This window comes from Pempheris klunzingeri, chromosome 21 (assembly GCF_042242105.1).
Source record: "Pempheris klunzingeri isolate RE-2024b chromosome 21, fPemKlu1.hap1, whole genome shotgun sequence".
NCBI classification, from domain to species: Eukaryota; Metazoa; Chordata; class Actinopteri; order Acropomatiformes; family Pempheridae; genus Pempheris; species Pempheris klunzingeri.
Genome location: NC_092032.1, coordinates 12,543,575 through 12,565,408, shown reverse-complemented (window position 1 = coordinate 12,565,408; position 21,834 = coordinate 12,543,575). Strand labels below are relative to the sequence as shown.

Below are 21,834 nucleotides of genomic sequence, written 5' to 3'. Positions count from 1 at the left end.
TACAATTCTCAAATTGGTCTTGTCTGTGCTTTTGTGCCTGTGATTATTGATTGAATCTAGTTTGAAATAACACTCAAACATAACCACCTCCCTCAAATATGCTCATCATGAAAACACTCAAAGAAAGAAGAGATGACAAAGAAAACATGCATCAGTGCAATACTTACTAAAAACTGTAATATAAAAGTTATTAATATCAACTCCTGTCTTAGAAAGAAACTCATAGAAAATGTCCCAGTACTGTTGATATGATCCACTTTTCTTTGCACAGTCAGAAAGGAGCCCATATCAGACCCACAAATGCCAGAGAAGAAGGGGAGCTCACAGACTGCCACCTCTGAGAGTCCCATTACCACCGCTAACAGCTTAATCTGTGAATTCTCATGCAGGAGGCGCGTTTCGTCAGGATGATGCAGGTCCTGATGCAAGCAGCTGTCATGACACTCTCTTGCGTACAACAGGACAAAGGCGAGCCCGGAGCGAGGCCGTCGGCCACAGCATCGAGCCATTTGCAGAAAGGGAGGCAACCCCACAGTGCTGGGTCATGGTCACCTGAGACAACATTTCCTTTCACACAGGGAGCGTCTTCAGCTGCCATTTACAACAATACAGGTGAGTAAAACTCAGGTCATACCTGCTGTAATTCACCACATTTCCTTGATAATAACCTCAAAGCACATTTTTTCATTCACTCCTGACTGACTGTCTGACTGTTAGCACTCCAGCTTGTTTTATAGTGTATTCAGCAGGGCTCGGAAGTACGGATTATTCTCACTATCCCTCATGAGTTAGTACAGGGGGATGATTGATTAGATATATTCATACGCATATTTTCAGATTTGGCCTCATGGCTTCTTACTGTGAAAGATAAATGAGAGCTTTCTGACATGGTGTAGTACCTGAATGGCATCAGCTTCCCGGAGCTCTGGTGGATATTGATTTTTGATGTTTGTATCTGTCCACCTGGAAACTCAATAAGAGCTGGTGTACACAGTCATCTTCCTCCGATTTAATCTCTAATAGACTTTCTGACAACTGCAATAGCTTTCGATTATCAATTCCTTCTCTGTGCTCACGTAGGATATGAAAACAAATAATTTTATACTTTATGGTAAATTCATGAAAATAGAAGTCACTTGAAAACCCAGACTTTTTGGATACTGTGACCTTTTTTCTATGCAATAATGCTACAAGGATGAAACCAGAAGTGGCTGCATCAAATTTCATGCCAATCCATCAAACAGTGGAGACGTTTTACTCTTAACCCCAAATGTCATAGATAGATAGATAGATAGATAGATAGATAGATAGATAGATAGATAGATAGATAGATAGATAGATAGATAGATAGATAGATAGATAGATAGATAGATAGATAGATAGATAGATAGATAGATAGATAGGTATTAAGTGTATCTTTCAGCAACATGGAAGTTGTCACTATGCTGACAGGCATGAGTCTAGTGAATCATTTCCAGTGAGAGTCATGCTATCTTCACTTAGAGACTATTTTTACAGAGGAGTCCAGAGGACTGATACTTCGTCACACAGTGCAACGACAATCACCTGAAGCTCAATATCAGCAAAACCAATGAGCTTGTGGTGTCCTGGTTGTCATCCAGGGAGATGAAGTGAAAAGGGTGGACTCGTTCAAGTACCTTCGGGTCCAAATCAATCAAAAACCGGAAAGGACACACACCACTGAAGCCCTCTTCAGGAAGAGACAGAGCAGACAGTTCTTCCTGAGGAGACTCAGATCCTTCATCCTCTTTTCATTGCCTACCACTGTGGCAGGCAGTTACCTCTCTATTTCCACTTCGAAATGTAACCTGCCACTTTTTAAATGTATGCACAAAATAAAGGAACTATTTAGATGTGTCTTAATTTAGTGTCAAACCTCAAGTCCTGAGATGTCATGTTCATGAGGATGGGACGGACAGACTGACAACCTGAATGCATAATGCCTCTGGCCACGGCTGACTATAAAACAGACATATAAAAGGTGGAACTAGCAGTGCTCAGGTGCAGCTCAAGCACTGGGCAGCGTTTGAGCCGGATTCTCGCCTGTTTTAACCACTTGGTTCACAACAAAAATAGGCAGTGAAAATGAGCTGTGAACGTCATATTGCTATCACACGAACAGCATTGTAACAGCTGGCTGACAGCGCTGAAGCAGCACAGTAGCTGCCACGCCATCTGTGTGGACACCACACGCGTGTGAGCTGCAGCAGTTCAGCGAGTTAAACAGATTATTTAGCTCCAGAGGGAGAATTTTCTCAACCCATAAAGGAACATTTAATCCTTCAGTTTACTGGAAAAATCTGATTTAAAATCGCCAAATTTGGAGGTACATGTTTTTCACTGGACAGGAAGGGTTTGAAAAAATTTAATCTGGGTGGTAAAATAACAAGTAACAAAAGCTGCCAGCTGGAGTAAAAACTGCAATATTTGTCTCTGAGATAGAGGCATGTAGGAAATATGTTTTTTTTTTTCTTTTTCGGTTTCTTCCTGCTGTAAGAAACACAAAAACCTTTGTATCGGACCTATACTATGATTTTAGATGCAAAAGTGTATCATCTCAATAAACGGATATGATTGTAAAAGGCAAAGTCAGACCAGTTAAGGTCGCAGCAAGTAAACACAAACTAGAGAATCCATCTTGTTGGGTGACAACTTTAAAACATCTCAATCAGATGTGAATCTACAGCTCCAACCATGGGTGTGTATGCCCCCTGCTGACACTTTTCTAACTTCGCTCCTGCATGTGTGTATGTGTGTGTGAGTTTTGTCAGTGGATGGACGTCTGGCTGACTTGGTGGTGTGGAACAGGCTTCCTGAGCAGCAGCAGCTGTGATGATCTTGGTGGGCAGGAAAACTGATCCCACCGGACAGACGTGCTCAGTAAACCGGTTGCACGGCTCCTTAATATAAAGCTGCTGTGACATGTTGGAAAAGAGAAGGTCTGGAGGTATTTCAGCGTGGCTTTGTACCTGAGACAAAACAACACTCACTAATGGGCTGAAAGATGACGAAGTCGTGCCCATGTTTCACTGCACCTTTGAGTTTCATCTTTTCTTGTGCAAACTTCTTTTCATGAGTTGAATCAAAGTAAAAGTTATTATTCCTTACTGCCTTACTGAAATCACAAAGCAGCAGACAAAAAAAAATCAATCATTTTTTAAATCTAAGAGAGAGCTGAGATGTGGGTTGTACAAAAAGATTTCCAACTCAATATCAGGAAAAGGTCATGAATGTGTACGTTCATTGTGTTTGACTGTAAACTGCAGGATTTTCATTCAAAATGACACTAGCTTCTGTCTGAAGGCGCCTACACCGCATAGTTTGACAAAAACACGGCAGGTTTTAAAGTTTAGTGCACGTGTAACTGTGGAAATTTGGCTTTAACCCAAAACCTGCTCATACAAATGTCATTGACAATCAAAAACGAAACCATAAATGCAAATGTATGCATTTTGCTTTCCTGTCAGATCACTAAATTGTACCAAACATGCAAAATAAACAAACTGTCATGAGTTGCTGCACTCTCCGGAGACAATTTTAGCTGACGTTATGAGACCCCCAGTTCTCATCCATCGTTCAGTACTGCCTCAGCTGGAAATGAAGGTCTCAGAACTATGAATACTAATTCATGTTTTCATCCTTGGGGTGAGAGGAATCAGACAACAAATTATTCCAATAAGAGGAAAAAAAATATGAATGTTTGCTTCAGTGTCCAGCACACCAAGTTTTGGAGTGCTCATGGCTCCCAATTACATGAGAATATGTCTCCACTTTACAAAGAACGGGTAAGTAAATATTCAAGCTCTTACCTTACAGTATGTCTAAAGCAAATTGCTTTCACAGTCAAATTTCCTAAAAACTCAAACCCGGATAATCAGGGTAAAATTAAGCATGCTACAAGAAATAATATCAACTTTTTAAAAAGATTAATGGAGAATTGTTAAGTTGCATATTAGTAACTCAAAAATAAGTATATTGGGGACGTTTTTGTCATATTCTATGTCCAGCAATATGCAGCTTTATACTCAACCTCTTCCATGCTGCCATCAGTACACGTGGGGTTTAAAGTGCATCCTCCATCTTTGAAGTGTCACATTTCCCCATGTTTGTAATTTGCTGTTGGACTCTCTGAGGTGCTAATGCCTGTATGAGTACAGCAAAACTCCCACATTTCAGCATCCACAAATGGCTCAGTGGAGATACATCTCCAGTTTTACTGGCTGTTTAAAAGGTGATGGATTGGCTTTTTTCACACCTACAAAATATGCAGAGAGAACACTGGAGTCATCCATCCATGTAGCCTATTGGTCCTGTTGTCATTAAAACATTAAAACATTAAGCCATTAAAACAGTCCCAGTAATTATACACCAAATTACTTGTTCATCCTGATTTACACTGGATGATCCTTTTAAAGAAATGTAAAAGAAAGTATTTTGTTTGCTCACCTTGTTGCAGAGACTTGATGAGAAAATTGATACCACTCTGATGTCTGTTAAACATGAACCCTGTTAGCTTAACTTAGCTTAGCTTAATGTAAAGATTGGAAACAGGAGGAAACACCTAGCCTGGACAAAAATGTCCAACTATTCCTTTAAGACTTGGGCAGGGGCTCAGGGACAGGGGGGGGTACAATAACGCAAAGTGACCACATAAAATGGTGATTACAGAAATTTCATCCCACATACTTCATATATGTGTGTGTGCGTGTGTGCTTTGGGTATGAAGTCATCATTTTTACAGTAAGATCAAAGTGAAACTAGTTCAATGGAAACCGAGGAACGACAAAGCTGGTAACAGCGTAGTCTTGAAATGAGATATTAACAAAATCTGCTGAAATCCATTTCAGCTGGAAAACTGCCACCACAGTTAGAATCTAATTCTCCTCTTGCTGTAAATAGTTGGATATTAGCACATCTCCAAGTCAGGGGGTAAGAATGAGCATTGACTCACTGGGTCATAGATGCAGAGGCACAAGAGGATCAGGTAGAAAGATGGAAGGAAATAGTCCAGAGGTGTTGAAAAGAAAGAAATGGATATCCATCAGCAGAGATTGGAAAATGACTCAGTGAGAGGAGGAAAAAAAGCACCTGAAGGAAAGGTTTGAGGCAGGCCACATGACAGAAAACATCCAGACTGGTGTTCATGCTGATCTGCAGTGGGTTTTAATTTAATAACCCAATATTCAATCCAAGTCATGTTTACACACTGCTGCTCACACTGTAGATTCAGCTTCATTAAAATAGAAAAACATACACACAAACACAACTAGTAGTCTCTGCCAACCAGACAGGCTGCAGTGTACAATTGCGATCGTATCACATATTTATCAAAAAATAAGCATGTGGAAAAATCAAATCCAGCTCCATTCTCACAAGCTCATAAGCACCAAATTCACGACAGAGAACCAAGTCATTAATTATTTTCAGCACAACATTAACTTTTCTCTAAAACCTGGTGATAGTCTGAGAAAAGCAGCAGCCGGAATAGAGTGACATTTTGCAGAAAGTTTAACAGAAACAGGAACTCATTTAGAAATGGACCAGAATTTGCTGCACACCGACGGGTCTTCATTAGACATTTAATCACATGTAGCCCTGTTTACCCTGTTTATAATTATCATCCACGGGTGGTGATGACTGAAATAACTTTCAAATTACTTAATTATTACTTGTATTATCTGCTCCCTACTCATCCCTAAAAATGACACTGAAACGCAGAGGAAAGAAATCGTTCACCACCTATAAGAATGACATAAAGCAATGTCAAAATATCAGTAACCTAGCAACAGTGCTCTCACCACAATAGCACTTGAACAAAGAGTATATATTTTATCACAACCATTGTCACAAACACAGCCACACAAATACGTTTTGAAGGCAGCAGAAGACGTCATCACCAACTAAGAGTTTCTGCTCACTATAGAGAGCTTTAGATACGTGATACGTGATTCAGTGTCACCTCGCTAAATAGAAACACCAGTGGTGACAATGTCAATGTCATTGATTAATTTCAGCGACGAATGGAGGCTGGTGTTGAAAATAAGTTCCTGTTTGTTGAGTCATGTAGTTGAAAGAATTTCTGACGGTTCAGGTGAAGACATTGAAGGAATTTAATAAAACGTATTTGGCGAAATGGAAGTTATCACTGTATCGACATGTACGATTCAAGTGAAAAAATTCTGGTGAGAAACATACTATTGTCAGTTAGAGACTATTTTTACAGAAGATAATTCCTCACGCGTTGCAACGACAATAACCCGAGGGTCAATATCAGCTCCTGGTTGTCATACAGGGAGAGGAAGTGAAGAGGAAGGACTCATACAAGTGCCTTCAGGTCCAAATCAATCAAAAACTGAGCAGGACTCACAACACTGAAGCTCTCTTCAGGAAGAGACAGAGCAGACTGTTCTTCCTGACGAGACTCAGATCCTTCAGCGTGTGCTGCTGCAGATCTTCTATCAGTCTGTAAGAGCCACTGCTCTGTTCTTTGTGGTGGTGCTTTAAGGAAAGCCGGCTCGGTGATCAAGTTGGAACCGGACAGGCTGGAGGCAGTGGCGGAGAGGGAGAACATCAAAGCCGTCTCGAATTGCCCCTCTCATCCTCTCTATGAGTTGTGGCAGATGGGAAGCTCATTCAGCCACCAGATCATCTCATCCAGGTGTAAAACAGGGTGCTTCAGGCGCTCATTTGTGCTCATTGTCATCATGAGATGCCCCAGTGTAGCCATGACAGCAGGAGCAGAAACTCCTGCTGTCATGGCTACAACGTGGATCACACACGTCTTCAACCGGCAGCACAGAAGATCTACACAGTCATCACAGATTCAAGGGTCATATTAGTGTCACCAATTCAGTATCCAACCAAATAAGAAATAAGTTCACAATCGTCTGTTCTGAGTTGTGGTGTTCAATAATGGCCAGAAAAGTTTTGCAGAACAGTGTGATGTTACAGTGAAGCTGAACTTTGACCCTCTTGATACGAAATATCGTTTCATCGTTTTGTGTGAAATCTTGTCACATTAGTGTATGAATTCTTCCTCATCCTCATCCAAGTAGAAGTTTGTGCCAAAGGAAAGATTTTGAGGAAATTCCCTCAAATCTTTCCTGAGATGCTGCGTTCACGACAATGGAACGGATGGACAACCTGAAAACATAATGCCACGGCGTCCGACACATAATGGAAAGTGTGAGAGGTCCGAAGGTCAAATGGGAGCGTGAGAGGCTCCCATAGCATACAGATGACATCAATCACTTCACCTGACTCCTGACAAGAAAGGAAACAAGCGTCAAAGTTTTCCTTTGAGTCAGCAGCTGCAAATGTTTTCCTCTCATTCCACTACATGAATTGCTGCGCCATCAGACATTTGATGTCCTTAATGCAGCCTTTACAGCTGCTTTGGACTTTATCTTTTGGAGGCAGAGGCGGCTCTTGAGAGCCTGTGTAGTCAGTCCTCTTCTGGGCTAAGGATGCTCGGGTCCTATCTGTTTGGCTACACCTGAAGTTGGTCAACATCCTCCGGGACACACGTTCTTTATATACTGTATGTTTACATCCCATCTGTTAGTATACCATCCTGATTGTCCATACTGGGATTTTGCAACTTTAGTCTATTCTGTACACATGACTATGCATGTCTGTCCCTCCTGGGAGAACGCTCCGTCCTCTGTTGCCCTTCCTCTGTTGAGAGCTCCTCTGTTGAGAGCTCCTCTGTTGAGAGCTCATTTGCATATTTAGGCTTCATAAGTAGACCTTTCCCGATAGCGAACATATGCTGCCCGTGGATGTTATGGCTCCTTAACACGACATTAAATTGCAAACGTATGAATGCATTGTCGACAAGGAAACAGGGAAAATCCTTTTTTATTCGCAGTCGCCAGGCAGCAATGTTCTCACGACTTAAACCACTAAAATTCCAATCATATCTCATACTTATTAAAAATAAGTATGTGAAAAGATATATTCCAGCTCCATTTGAAGGCAGCTTACTGCTCACAGACTCAGATCACCAGGTAAACGCAAGCACCTTATTCGCCATAAAGAACTAAGTCATTAATTATCTTCAACTATTCCCTAAAAGCTGGCTATCGTCTGAGAAAGGCAGCAGCTGGAATAGAGTGACATTTTGCAGAAGGTTTAACAGAAACAGGAATGTATTTAGAAATGGGTCTGAATTTGCTGCACACTGGGGGGTCTTCATTACACTTGTAAAAAAAGGTTCACATGAAGTGATGTTTACCCTGTTCATAATTCATTTCAGTGACACGCTAATGTGCACGGGTGGTGATGATGGAAAAAAACGTTCAAATTATTCAATTATTACTTTTATCTGCTCCATGTTTGTCCCTAAAATGTCGCTGAAATACAGATAAAAGAAATCGTTCACCACCTATAAGAAGGACATAAAGCAATGTCCTAATATCAGTAACCTAGCAACAGTGCTCTTGCCACAATAGCACTTGAACAAAGAGTATATATTTTATCACAACCATTGTCACAAACACAGCCACACAAATACGTTTTGAAGGCAGCAGAAGACGTCATCACCAACTAAGAGTTTCTGCTCACTATAGAGAGCTTTAGATACGTGATACGTGATTCAGTGTCACCTCGCTAAATAGAAACACCAGTGGTGACAATGTCAATGTCATTTTCTTTATTTCAGAGTGAAGGATGGAGGCTGGTGTTGAAAGTAAATTCCTGCTTGTTGAGTCACGTAGTTGAGAGGGGAAAATGTTTGACGGCTCAGGAGTTGAGAACAACTTTGAGCGTCTCGGGGCAGCAGAGGAGCTGATGCAGCGAGAGCAGCAAACAAGGACAGGAGGGCAGAAATTCATCCAAAGACAAAGGGCTCAGAATCAGACAAGGCTGCAAAAGGACATGTTTGAGATCTTGCTTTTCAGTAGAACTGTGTTCTCCTTCTTTACTTATGTTAGTGAATCATCTCACGTACTCCCCCTTCCTTATCTGTGCTTGTTCCAAAATAAAGAATAAAGGCCGAGCTAGAGTCCTCCTTGTTTTCTCAGACCCTGACTGTAATCTGTGGCTGACCTTATGTGCATGTTTTAAATCTGGTCTTTCATTCGGTTCATGTAAACGCTGCATATTGTTTACAGTAACCTGGATTAACTTTTATCCTGGTACCTGGAGAGCCCCTAATATGTATCTGAGGCGGCCAGTTCACAGGGTCAACACTATATGGATGAAGTGTTTCCAGATGTAAGGTGATGCTGTTTAAAAGCAGCATATTCTTCTTGCTTATTCAAATTGATAATTGTAAAACAAATATAAAAAGTTCTTGTAAAAAGTCATGTAAATAACAAGGATGTGATGGTGCCCTTTATGAGGCTCGTGCATCAGTTTCCACTTTCCTACAAGTTGATGCCTTGGGCTCTCTACGGGGTTTCTAATAACTTTTCCGATATCCTGCGGAGGTGACCGGTTTAATGACTTTTAATGTCCATTTACATGCAAGCAACACATTCCATATTAAGTACCTACCCAAGGGCTTGACTATATGCAAATTCACTTTTGAATATCAAAATAGGAGTAACCGAAATAAAGGAAAACATGTAAATGTGTCTGTGAGCCGTGAGTTTATGTCAAATTAACTGCACCAGGTCCTGTTTTGGCACCTGTAATTCTCCGCTAACACAGTATGAAATAATTGCAAATATCCACATTTTTTTTTGCTTGAAAGAAAATTTTTTCATCACATGATTTTTTCTACTCAGTGAAAATTTGAATTGTAAATGATTTTACAAGCACATTTATCTGGTTTTATATTGAAATGATAGTTTTCAAACGAAAAATTAAACATTTACATTAACTGGAGGAAGATGTGTTTACCTTTGTGCTGGTCACTGAAATAACTGAAGTAAGTGGGGCAGGTTATTGTAACCACTTCTCCGACGCTGGCTGAAGGCCAACAGGCGATGATATCCCACATGCCTTGGCAGCCTGCCAGGAGGAGACAAGGCCATTAGCATGGCAATAGTCATGTTGTGACAGACACTCATGCACATATACACATACAAACGCACACATACGATCACACATCACATCACATGCTTAACATGACAAAATCAGTGCTGTGCAGGTGCAATCTTTTAAACATAAGTAAAATAAAACATACAGTAGGAAAAATAACATAAATCTCAGATGATTTCAGCTGCTTTCAATCCAATTTGGAGACATTAAGTCACTCACGTCTGTGTGTCTGGTTGGAAAGGTATGGAAAAGCGATATGTATTGATTTATATATTGAACAATCAATACATGCTAAAAGACAAATAATGGACTCCACTTCAGTCTTCTATGCTAGAATCTCTAACTGTACTTTCATAAACCTTTTGTATTTCCACTAATTCAATTATTTTTGAATGGCTAGTTTTAATAGTTCAGAAAGCATTTGTAACTCTTCTGTCTTGTTTTGTTTAAGCTTCTTTTTTGTAGGTTGTTTTGTTTTGGGTTTTTTTTTTCTGCCTCAATGTATAATCACACACAGTTTTTTTCCCATTTATCACAATTGTGCACTTTCTTTTAAACTTTTTCTTATACTCTTTTCTCCGTTTGAAATGAAAGTCACAACCTCTCACTCCGAAAATATAATACAGGTCGACAGCACTGACTTCACCCGAGTGAAGCCTCAGGAAAGTGTGAAATAACAAAAATCACACGAACTGACTCATTTCTGAGATTTCTGAAGTTCAAAAACCAATTGAAAGCACAGTTGTAACGAAAAATCGCCAGAGTTTAGACAGCTTCTTCATGACATCTCTAAGTCAGTACATCGACCTCGGGTTGAGGTGGCAATTTATAGTCATTTTGCAGCAGTGTGTGTGTGTTTAGTACCAGAATACACTAACCGCCAAAAGATATTCATTTTTTATGCCTGTTCTGTGCCATTTCTGGACAATCTCTATAATCATCATGTTGCATAACCGTAGGCTGTGAACATATGGTTTCTCACAGATGCACCCACTGCTAATTCATTTATTAGGGATGTGACCTCTGAGAGCAGCTCCGACTAGCTTCCTGTTGAGGAAGCAGATAGGGAAGTGGAGAAATGAGGGTCATTGAGGAGATAAGGGGCAAAGCTGTTTCCACGCATGCATCTCACCACACAGTATGTACAGTATGTGGAGGGATTTTTTGTATTAAAATGAGACTACATGGAAATAGCACCAACAATGGTAATAAACAGTTTTTTGCTGGGTTCTTAAAGTCATATGAAGGACTTCAGTGGGCCAGAGTATCAACTTATATACTAATTTTTGTCTTATGTGGTCCATTTTTACCCAGTAACCCACCTCTATATTCATATTTTATGTCATACTGTTAAGGCGTGTTCATGCACAGTAGAGGTCGAGCTCTGTGTATACATTATGTATTTACTTACCCCCACAGACACAGTGGGTGAGCCGGTGGGTGTTCAACTCTCATTCCAAACATTGACAGACGGAGATGGTATCATGAAAGGTTTTTTATAACTCTGAGTGACAGTGCACAGGTACAAACCTCATTATGACTTAATTCATGATTATTTTTATGCTTTAACCTCATGTGCATGTCAATGACGGCCCTGCACACACACACAGTAGTGTTTCTAGCTACTCTGGCTGATTGGAGCTCTGTTCAGGCTGAGGTTGGGTGGAGATTTTGCAGGGATTTACACAAGGGCTCTTTCCTAAATCTCTCCCTATTTACTAGGTAGTGCATGTGCAGGTATGAATACATTAAAGTGCCCTCAAAAATTCAGACTTGATTTGACATTTTGGCAAACTGGCACCATCATAAGTATGCCGAATTAGCTCTTAGCTGTTCCTGTTTGCAACGTGTCTATGTCCAAGCTATGCAAGTCCAAGATATTACTGGACTACTTCGATACTGAAGAAAACTTAGAAACACAATGATTCTCAGCCAAGTTCTGGGGTTCTGAGGACCATCTTTTTTTCTCTGATTTCCAAGTAGACTTATGGACACTACTGTGGACATCAGAGATATTGATATTGTCAGAAAACCACACTGAATCTAAAAACACGTGTTTCATGTCAGTGTGTTCAGATTTTGATCTGTGGAGGCACAGTTTGAAAACCCACTAGAGAGTGAACTACTGAGTGCCTTGTTCATTAGGTAAAGGTAAAGAAATCGCAATATGGTTTCCTTACCTTGAGCAGAGATGTGATTGAAGGAATAGTGTGAGGTGAAGTCTTTGTGGTGAAACTGGCCTGTATTTCTGCCTGCTATAATAGTGCTTTAGCTATACCCTCCCACACTGCATTACCTTACCTCTCTATTTATCTACTCACACTGTTTCCCATTTCCTCTGAATAGCCTCCTGCACACATTAAACAGTCAGAGAGAGGAAAATATGATTTTGAGAATGACCTGAAGTGACGTTCCCAAAGGTGCTATTCTCACAGCGCTCTTTCTCCAGCTCGATCTCGTTCACCACGTCACACATGTGCACCGATAGCACCTGTGGAGGAGGCAGAAAGCTCATTTATGTGCCAAGAATCGAACATGCTTCAATTAGGTACTTCAAGAATTCATCTTCAGGCCTGTACAGAGGTTACATTTAAGTGAATATATGCCAGCACATATTTTAGGTAACATTTTAATTCATCACACTCCTGCATGTATGGATTTAATGTCACAGTATGTTTTCCTGTTAGAATGAACCCCCGGCTAATAATGCAGTAAGTGCACAAAAATGTTCTCTTGTCTGAAATCCAAACAGACCTTCCTCTTGCCTGGCAAATAGATGCTATCATGCAAATGGATAAGAAAGTGCAGAAGGGAGTCACTGAGTAATCCTCTGCGATTGTTCATCTGTGTCAACAAAGGCTGAAAAATGCGGGCTGACAGCCGCTGGCGGAGAGCCGGTGGGTCAATGAAAATGTGTAAGACGAGCAGCGAGGAGCTTGAGAAGGTCAGTGGAGATGAAGAGACAGAGAGGGAGAGAGAGAGAGAGAGAAGAAAAAGAAGTCATCATGAGGAAGAGTAGATTCATGAACTCCAGCAAACTGCTTCAACCCTGCAGAATATTAGTAAAGGTCAGGATGAGAGGAGGGACGCAGCACATAACACGTGTATTTACATTTGTAAAAGTGTTGTTCTGTAATTGGTCCTCTTGTAATATAAATGTCTTTATATGTCTGTTTCATGAACCTCCGCCAGATAGAGGCTGTCAAATCTGAAATGATCCTAATTAACCACCCACAAATGCCCTGTTAAGTCCAGGGTTGAGCTCCCAGTTCACCTGACATTGTTAAAACCAGCAGTCTGCAGCACACTGCTTACCTCAGACAAGACAAACACGCTAGAGCATCATTAATGAAACAGGATACTTCTCAGAGCAGCAGCAGCGCTTCTGTACTTAACTTTTCTCGCAGCCTTGGTGAGTGCATGCATAGTAGTGTAATGACTCAATGTGATGAGGTAGAATAAACTCAGAGGTTCATCATTTAAACAAGGAGTAAGTACACAATATCAACCTCTGTGCTTTGTGGTATCTATTTGTGCAGGAATATTTGAAAGCACAGAAACACATTAATACAAAATATGATTTCTGCGAGGAGCAGATGATGAGGTACCACTTCAAACAGTATTACACAGTCATTTGAGATGGAGGACGAGTAAAAATTCATGTGATTGTAGAATATTTCAAACTACCCTAATTTAGTAAGTTTTGTGTGTAAACATGAGACAATCATGGCTAAAGGATTTTTTTAAATATTCTTATTTAATAAGAAAATGTTGTGATAAAAATGTGTGGAGTCTATGATCTGTTTACAAGACACAATATGTTGTTTATCATTGCCTTTGAAAACTGCTACATATGACCGTAAAAATGATAAATGTGGCTCTTTGCGTATCTGCCACCACTATGGTTAATGTTAGGTCAGCCACAAAAACTGCTTGTTTGAATTCAGGTTCTTTAGTTGCAGACGGACAAGAGCGAAAATTCAAGTTAAAAAAAAAAACAATAAATGGTGTCACTGCTTGTGTTGAGGACAGATTCGTGTTGGCAGTATCATTAAGAATTTTTTTTTTGATACAACGAGGGGTCACCAATGTCACAGCCACTTTTGACACTACGCTACAATAAACCACCTTAAATGTGTGTGTAGGAGCGCAATTTTATAACATCACAACTTGTTTGGAAGCCAATCATAGACCGGTATGCAATTTCCAAAATACTGATGTGGAAAATTGAAGCTTCCAGAGAGAACATGAGAAAATTCAGAATAGAAGTCTCAGGGGAGAAGGAGACATATTTGGTCAAGTACTTAAACTTTTGAAATTAACAATTGTTTTACATATTTGACTTTAGACTTTAGACTTCTTTATTTTATCCCCCATAGGGGGAAATTTTCTTGTTACAGCAGCAACAATATAAACAGGGAGAGTGAAAGAAACAAAGCAATAGAAAAGACAAAAGATAGCAAATATAAATATAAATATAAAATATAAATATAAATATAAATATTGTTGATTCTGGATGGAGCAGGAGTAGATGATATTCTGTTGTGTTTCCAACTAGGTAATTAAACTTTTTTTGTGTAAAACCATATCAGACAGGTTATTATGCCAAGCAGAGTATTTTTTTTATATGTTCCTAAAACCTTTCTGGAGTGGACCTTTAAATCCTACACATAGGGCCTTAAAGATTTGGCTCAAGGTAAAGCTGGAAAGTTTATTAATCATAGCCTCAACATTGCTTGAGTTGAGGGCAGCAGCAACCTCTACGTAAACAACATTGAAAAATGTGAAGAAAAAAAAAATTGTACAATACTATAACTACGTAATACCTCCATGGTATTTACTGGCACTTCTCCACTCAGTCGCTCACTCTCTCCCCGCATGGATGAGGTCGTCCTGACACTATCATAATCCACAGAACTTTGCTCACAGAAGTTTTTGCCTGCAACCGATTACAGCAGAAAATCCAACACATCCTGCAGTAAAAGCAGCAGCACAGGCCGCGAGGCAGGAGATTAAACTGCCAATATTATCAGTGCAGAGCAACACAGACAGAAGAGGAAAGCTCCTGTTGGTCAGACCCTTATTTAACCTTATCTTTGATTAGCATGAAATTTACAGTCGAGCAATATAACAACAGAGCACTTAAGAGAGGATTTGAGCCAAAAAGCCCCTCAGAGGAGGAGGTAATACTTTGTGATCACAGTGAACTTGTACACCTGATCTATCAGGGAGTTTTATCTCTGTGTAATATGAGTTAACATCAGCACTGTCATCCAAATATCAAGTCGAGCCCCTGTTACATTATTTAAGTATAAATGATTAATTAAAACTACTAAAAGCTCTTTCTGTTTAACATTATTATACTACAAAGATTTCGCGATTGTAATAAGTCAGTTTTTTGGTGTTAGGCAGGTTAATCTGGACGCAATAATCATTACACAGGAAACTGAAATGTCACCCAGCTCTCATCGGAAGAGGGCCAATGTCGCATCCTGTGTTACACTTTTCAATGGAAATGCACCAAACAAACCAGATTCTCTCCAATTCAGTGATGCTGTACAAGCTAGTAAGCCGTAAAAACAAGGTTCAAAGCAAACTTAAATTGCATGCTGTTTATAGGTCATAACAGGATATGCAGCTCTCCTCGGCTGTATGGAGAACTGCAGCATCTTTCACTTGATTGTTTTTTGGCCCTCGGCTTTACTCTTTTGGTTCAGCGATCTCCTTAACCTCGTTTTAAAACTGCAGCATGCAAAAAACAGCCTCTGTCACTGTAGACATTTTGGCATGTCACAGCAGAAAAAGGGCAGGTGTAAACAATAAAAGTACCAACGGATGAATTCCATTTAGCTGCTTCAGTTCTAGGTTCCTGCGATTGTGCGTGCATAGCTAATAGTATCGGTAACACCTGTGCTTTTCATCCGACAGGTCAGTTTGTGTGCCGTGAAAAAGGCCTATTCCTGCAGTTTTAAAAAGCCGGGATTCTGGCGGAAAATTGAAATAGAAAAATATTAAAATGAAGGCACAGACTGTGGCTTTTCCTCCAGTCTAAAAGATCCTGCTGACTGCCCAGATTTTCGATTTAATTTAATCTGGTAGTGGCATGCTGTTATTGTTTCTTCTGGCTTTTGGGAAATGCAAACCAGTGGCAACAAACCTGACGTTAACCATTAATGCTGCATAAACAGAAGAAAAACTGGAACAAAGTCCCTCATCAGGGGGGAAAACAGACATGATACTGGAATGTGGACTTGTACTGTAGGCTGCCGGGATCAAGCTCTCTTCATTGCATGGAGGAGTTTATTTGTTCATGTATAACCCTGTATATTGTGAATAAAGCCAGAATACACAAAGAGGGGGACCAATGATAACAAAATAGTCATCAGAGTTCACAGTATGTGATTTTCGAGAGTGGCTAAATTTGGGGTACATTTCTATTAATCAAGGTAGAAGAGGCGAAGGGAAGGGTCCTGACAGGGATGCTCAAGCTCAAAATGCTGATGGTAAATATTTAGTGCCTGACAGTTAGAGATGCTGAAAACTTCTCTTCAGACAGTCAAGCTAAGGAGGTTGCTGTAGTGGGCAATAAATCAAAATGCCAATTCCAAACTATGCAGATGATAAATTACCTCTGCAAAACACACACACATAGCCACAGCACCTGCATGAGCAAACACACTCCAGCAGTAAACACATGCTCGCTTTAATAGTTTGTTAGCACAAAGCTCATTACGATGGCTGCCAGGCTGCTGCTTCGAATTTCTAGTGACTGTCGTCATTTCAAAAGGCCCCCTGTCTTGCTTTGTTTGCGCACGAGATAGCAATCAAATAAAGAACGAGGGGCTGACAGGGAAATGAAAGGAGAAGCTTTGTGTCTCTGTGTGGCTACACAATGCAGAGTAATGTGTTTATCCCCATCCTGCACTTCACCTGAGAGAACATCTAGGATATGTGTATGCCTTCTCAGCAGTCACATCATGTTGTTTCACTTGAGGTTTGATTGGTCAGTAAATACATGCACTGGGCACAATTTAAAGCACTTTTCCAGCTAACAACAACCAACAAAACACAGGAAATGCTTTCAGATCGTGCTGAAAAACTATTGGGGGTGACACCCATCTGTGCAGCCACTGCAATATTGAGCAGAACTGTAAATTGCTCTGGATAAGAGCAAATATCACGGAGTGGCTGTGGTTCACAGAAGATTGGCGGTTCAACCCCCGCCTCCTTCAGTCCGCAAATCGTAGTGTCCTTGGGCAAGACACTGAACCACAGATTGCTCCCAAAGCTTCAGAACATGAATGTGTGAGAATGACCTCCAGTCCGATTATGTTCCAGTATGAATGATTGAATGTGAATGTAGTGTTAAAGTGCTTTAAGTGGTCAAGAGGTCTAGTGGACGAAAAGACTAGAAAGGCGATATACAAGTACAGTCTATTTGTCAAACAGACTTAGATGAGAAGATCAATATAATTTTCAAGTCTGTACATTAAAGCTGCAGTAAGCAACATTATTTAATTACAATTTTGGTTGAAATAACAAATTCTGAGCAACACATGTGACAAACAATTCAAAGGAAGCATCCCTTTGAAAAAAAATGTGTCTGTGAGCACTCGTTCCTTTGTGTCTGTTCTTTTTGTTTTTTCAAACTAGGCCAAATTGATTGGTTGGTTTATTCAGACTGGGTCCAGTTTTTATTCTTTTTTTTATGTAAAAAAAAGAAATACAAAGGAGCAAGATTTCACAGACACATTTTACAGAAACCCTACAATTACAATTGCCAATATCTCGTGACACATTTCAGTTAATAAAGGTATATAGATGGTTTAAAAGTTTCTCTTGGTTTCCATCAGATGGTTTACTGTGCTTAGAGATAGGCTGGAAAGAGATTATCAGCCACCACTCTCCTCTTTTCCCATCTGCATTGTGTTAAACCAATAACGGTGACATCCAGCCACTAACATGCACTTTTTAACCACTTATGGGATTTTCTTCTTTCCCCTCAACACCACATTTCCTCACTAGATATATTGATGGAACATGTCAGGGTGTGTTATTGTAAAGCAGCCCACCTCGGATTGAGCAAAGGACACGAATAGAGCACAGCGGCAAACTGGGCAATGTTTTCCACACTGGTGCCTATACGAGTCACTAAAATATGTCAACAAATGACGTCAAGTATCTGGTTGATCTTTTAAAGCCTCCAGGTGGGCCAGACATGTGAGAGTTGTCAGAAGTGGGGAGGAAGACATTTTCACACAGTCGTTTGCATGTTCACAGTCTATTCTGCCTGGAAAGAGCTTCACTGACAGATATTAAAGAAACCCATGCTGAGTGTCAAATGACTAGAATCCACTCAAAGACATAACCGTTATCATAATCAGACATCTTAAGCTTTTAAGCGATTTACTTTGTTATATTTCTGAAATTGGAACAAGTCATCCCTAATCGCTGAAATAACGCTGATGCCTGTCAGAGATAAATTGCACAAGTAAATGCCTGTCAGGAGTTTTGTGTAGTGAGAGGAGCAGCAGCAGTGCACTTCTGACATTTCTAAATGGAGATAAAACATTTCAGAAAAATTAAGTAACTACATTTTTACAAGGGGTCTTAACAAGCCCAAACTCCCGAGGCAACTTGGGGCAGACCAGCAGGTTTTCTTATCATGCTACCAGGTGGGTGGCCATGCAGATTAGCTGAGACTACCAAAGATTGCACATTTCTTGCCAAAGACATATCTTTAGGGCTATATATAATTAAAAACATAGAAGAGGGAGAGCGTATGAATCGAGCACTCTCATATACACACATCATAATTATCAAAATTCCCTACAAAGCAAAGCACCATGGTACTATGACTTATGTAACGAAGCCCAAAGGCTTTCCCACCATTTACCTAAACCCAGAGAGAGTACAAATATGCAATAAGTACATAATGCATACATGTTCTCAAATGGTTCAAAATAGTGGTGTGCCCTGTTGCTTATGAGCATTACCTTCAGTAATAATATAACTATACTTCTTTTCATCAACCATTATCAGACTGTCATTGAATCTGAGATCTTTACTGACTTTTAAGTTAATTTGATTGAACATAAACATTGAACATAAAAGTCAGTCTTTATCTAAAAGGATTGTTGATTTCAGACTGCAAGTCAAACTCAGATACAGATCTGGTCTTTAATGAAAATGTCATTGAAGGATAATGACAGAAAAAAAACACTTCATTTAACAATTTTAGTTCTGATTTTGATTGCTGTCATAATTGTGGTCCTTAGCCTCAGTCTTAACAGCCTTATCTGACTCCATTTGTCCTCATTCTGTGTTGGTGGTAAAGCAAACAAACTTCACCATAACAAGTACAGACTGGACAGCAGACAAAGGGATGAATTATGTTTCTGAATCCTTTTGAGGCAGATGTCTTGGGAGGAGATGAACTGAGGACATCCTCCGACAAAATAAAAGTAAAATGGCTTGTAAACTGGGCCGAAAGGCCAAATTATTCAAATTCACAGTGAAGTGCATTGTTTCTGAGGTGGTTGAGACTTTATTCAACTATACTTTGTACAGTGTATCAGTAAGTGCAAACATAGATAGATAGATAGATAGATAAAACACACAGCCATTCAGCGAGCACAACAAGCTGAATTATCATTTGCAAATTCATCTAAATTTGACTCCTTCTGCGCTCCCAGTGTTATAATAAGTGGTTTTAATGTCTGTGTGATTAATGCAGACTTCAGTAAACTGACTCTTCACCTAAAACCGTAACAGACAGTTTTCCTTTTAAAATAAAAAAAACAAATAGTGCTAAAGTAAAGGACAGCCGACTTACTTTTGGCAGATATCCATAGAGCAGCAACAGAAAGAACAGCTGAGAGGCATCCATTGTGTCTTCAGTTTAGGAGTTTTCTCATTCAAGACTCTTCGATGTTTGCAAAACTCCTTTGTAAATGTGTTCGAGTGTGTGTGCAGAAAGCGAGGCTGTGTGTGTGTGTGTGTGTGTGTGTGTGTGTGTGTGTGTGTGTGTGTGTGTTTATGTGTGGTCAGATGTATGAGGTAAGCTCAGCCGCTGCAGCCGCTCCATCGGACTGCGCTTTTCTCTGTGCGCTCCTCCAGAAGGAGAGCTGCATCTCTTAGACTGTATCGCCCCCCCCGCACCACCACGACCACCACCCACCCATTCACAACTCCAGAGCGCGTGTCCCCGGAGGCTGCACGTTAACAAGCCTTCCAGGCTGTTTAAGGAGGATGCTGTTAGTAAGACCACTTGTTAGTTGTTGCGTGACTCCTCTCGGTTCAAACAAATTAAGCGCAATTTTTGACCATTTTTTCTGAACATTTGAAAAAGAAATTTTTGTGGGTTTCCATCCACTTCTGATAGATTGGTTCAATAAGATAAGCACTAGGTGGCGCTAATTCCCCAGCAGGTTCCTTTATACATTTCAGGAGAAGAATAGGGTGAAAATACTGATGGAAAATGTAGAAATCATGATAGAAATATGACATTTACATTAACATTTATATAGTGTGGTATTAGTTTGAGGCCATTGTCCCACACCCATCAAATGTTTTCCTATGTTGCCATTTTTTTTCTCCACTGCTGCTAAGAATATAATAGAATAATAATCCTAAATGTATTTATTTTGCTGGCCTAGGATTTGTCTCATTTAAACATAATGGCTGTTAAAATACTGGAATCAGCCTAGAAAAACAACAATCAAGCAATTTTTAAAGGTGGTGTGTGGAGTTTTCTTGCTATATTTACATTCCTCACCAAAACGTCATGCAAATCTAAATGAGTCATCAATGAGACATCAAAACACAGAGACAAGAGGAGAGGAGGGAAGACAGATTTTGTGACCACCACTTTGTTTAATTTCAATTTATGTGACGTCGACTCAAAGAAAAATCCAGAAAGATGACCGGGGACAAGTTGGCTTTACTGGGTCAAAGGTACAAAATGATCAACAGGGCCCCTTCGTCCCCTGCACTGCACCTCTGCAGCCATCCTGGATTACTGACTGCAACATTACTGACTGCAACATCACACATCCATCTCCATTTTCTTCAGCCCCACTCCCACGCTCATGCTGTCACTGTCACCGCTGATCGACCTCCACTCGCAGCAGCCTGGACCCCACGGCACAGCGTCATCTGACAGGCCGAGTTCACCCTGCGAGGCGTCTCTCTGCATGAGCCCACCCATTAATATTGATGGGGGGAAAAAAGGCTTTGCACAAGGCAGCAGAATAACGCAACAAAACCATGAATCAACCAGACCTGTTTCATTTCATCTTTAGAGAGTGCTCGGAGCAAGCTGCAGTGAACATGACATGCAATAAGTGACAAACATAAGAATATATGCTGTATAACATAGAAATGCACAATGTATACTCGTGCAAATGTAATAAAGATGTTGCTGTGAAATTATTCAGCAACAAGTCTTAAAGTGGGATGACAGTGTTTAATGTAAAATTTGGAAAGATGCGGTTGTGGTTTTAAGTTAAATGTCTCCACAACCATTGGATGATCTCTGGAACAGACATCCATGTCCCTCTTGGGATGAACTGCAACAACTCTGGCAAACCCTCAGGTTTACTCTAGCACCGCCACTTATGCGTCCAACACTATGTTTTCTGACCAAATACATGCAAAATTAACAACATGTCTATCAGCTTCAGCTGCACTTTGTGTTTATAGTTCTGTGCCGTTTGCTCAGGCTCATTAAAGTCCTGAAAGAAGAGATATCACCTGTATCTGTGTTTTAAAAGACACACCTGGAGCAAAGTTTGGAACCAGACCCAGTCAGAAGGAACACATTTT

The 21,834-nt window shown here is 40.2% G+C and overlaps 1 protein-coding gene across 1 annotated transcript in view; it reads right to left on the bottom strand.

The window, feature by feature from the left end:
- The window catches only part of vipr1b (vasoactive intestinal peptide receptor 1b), a 37,795-nt gene extending 17,898 nt beyond the window's left edge, over positions 1-19,897 (bottom strand). Inside the window, exons 1-3 of the mRNA XM_070852849.1 lie at positions 19,844-19,897; positions 12,409-12,499; positions 9,868-9,978 (exon numbers count right to left, since the gene is read on the bottom strand). Of these exons, the coding sequence (XP_070708950.1) occupies positions 9,868-9,978; positions 12,409-12,499; positions 19,844-19,897 (256 nt within the window). The remainder of the gene's footprint in view (positions 1-9,867; positions 9,979-12,408; positions 12,500-19,843) is intronic.
- Between the last annotated feature and the right edge of the window lie 1,937 nt (positions 19,898-21,834).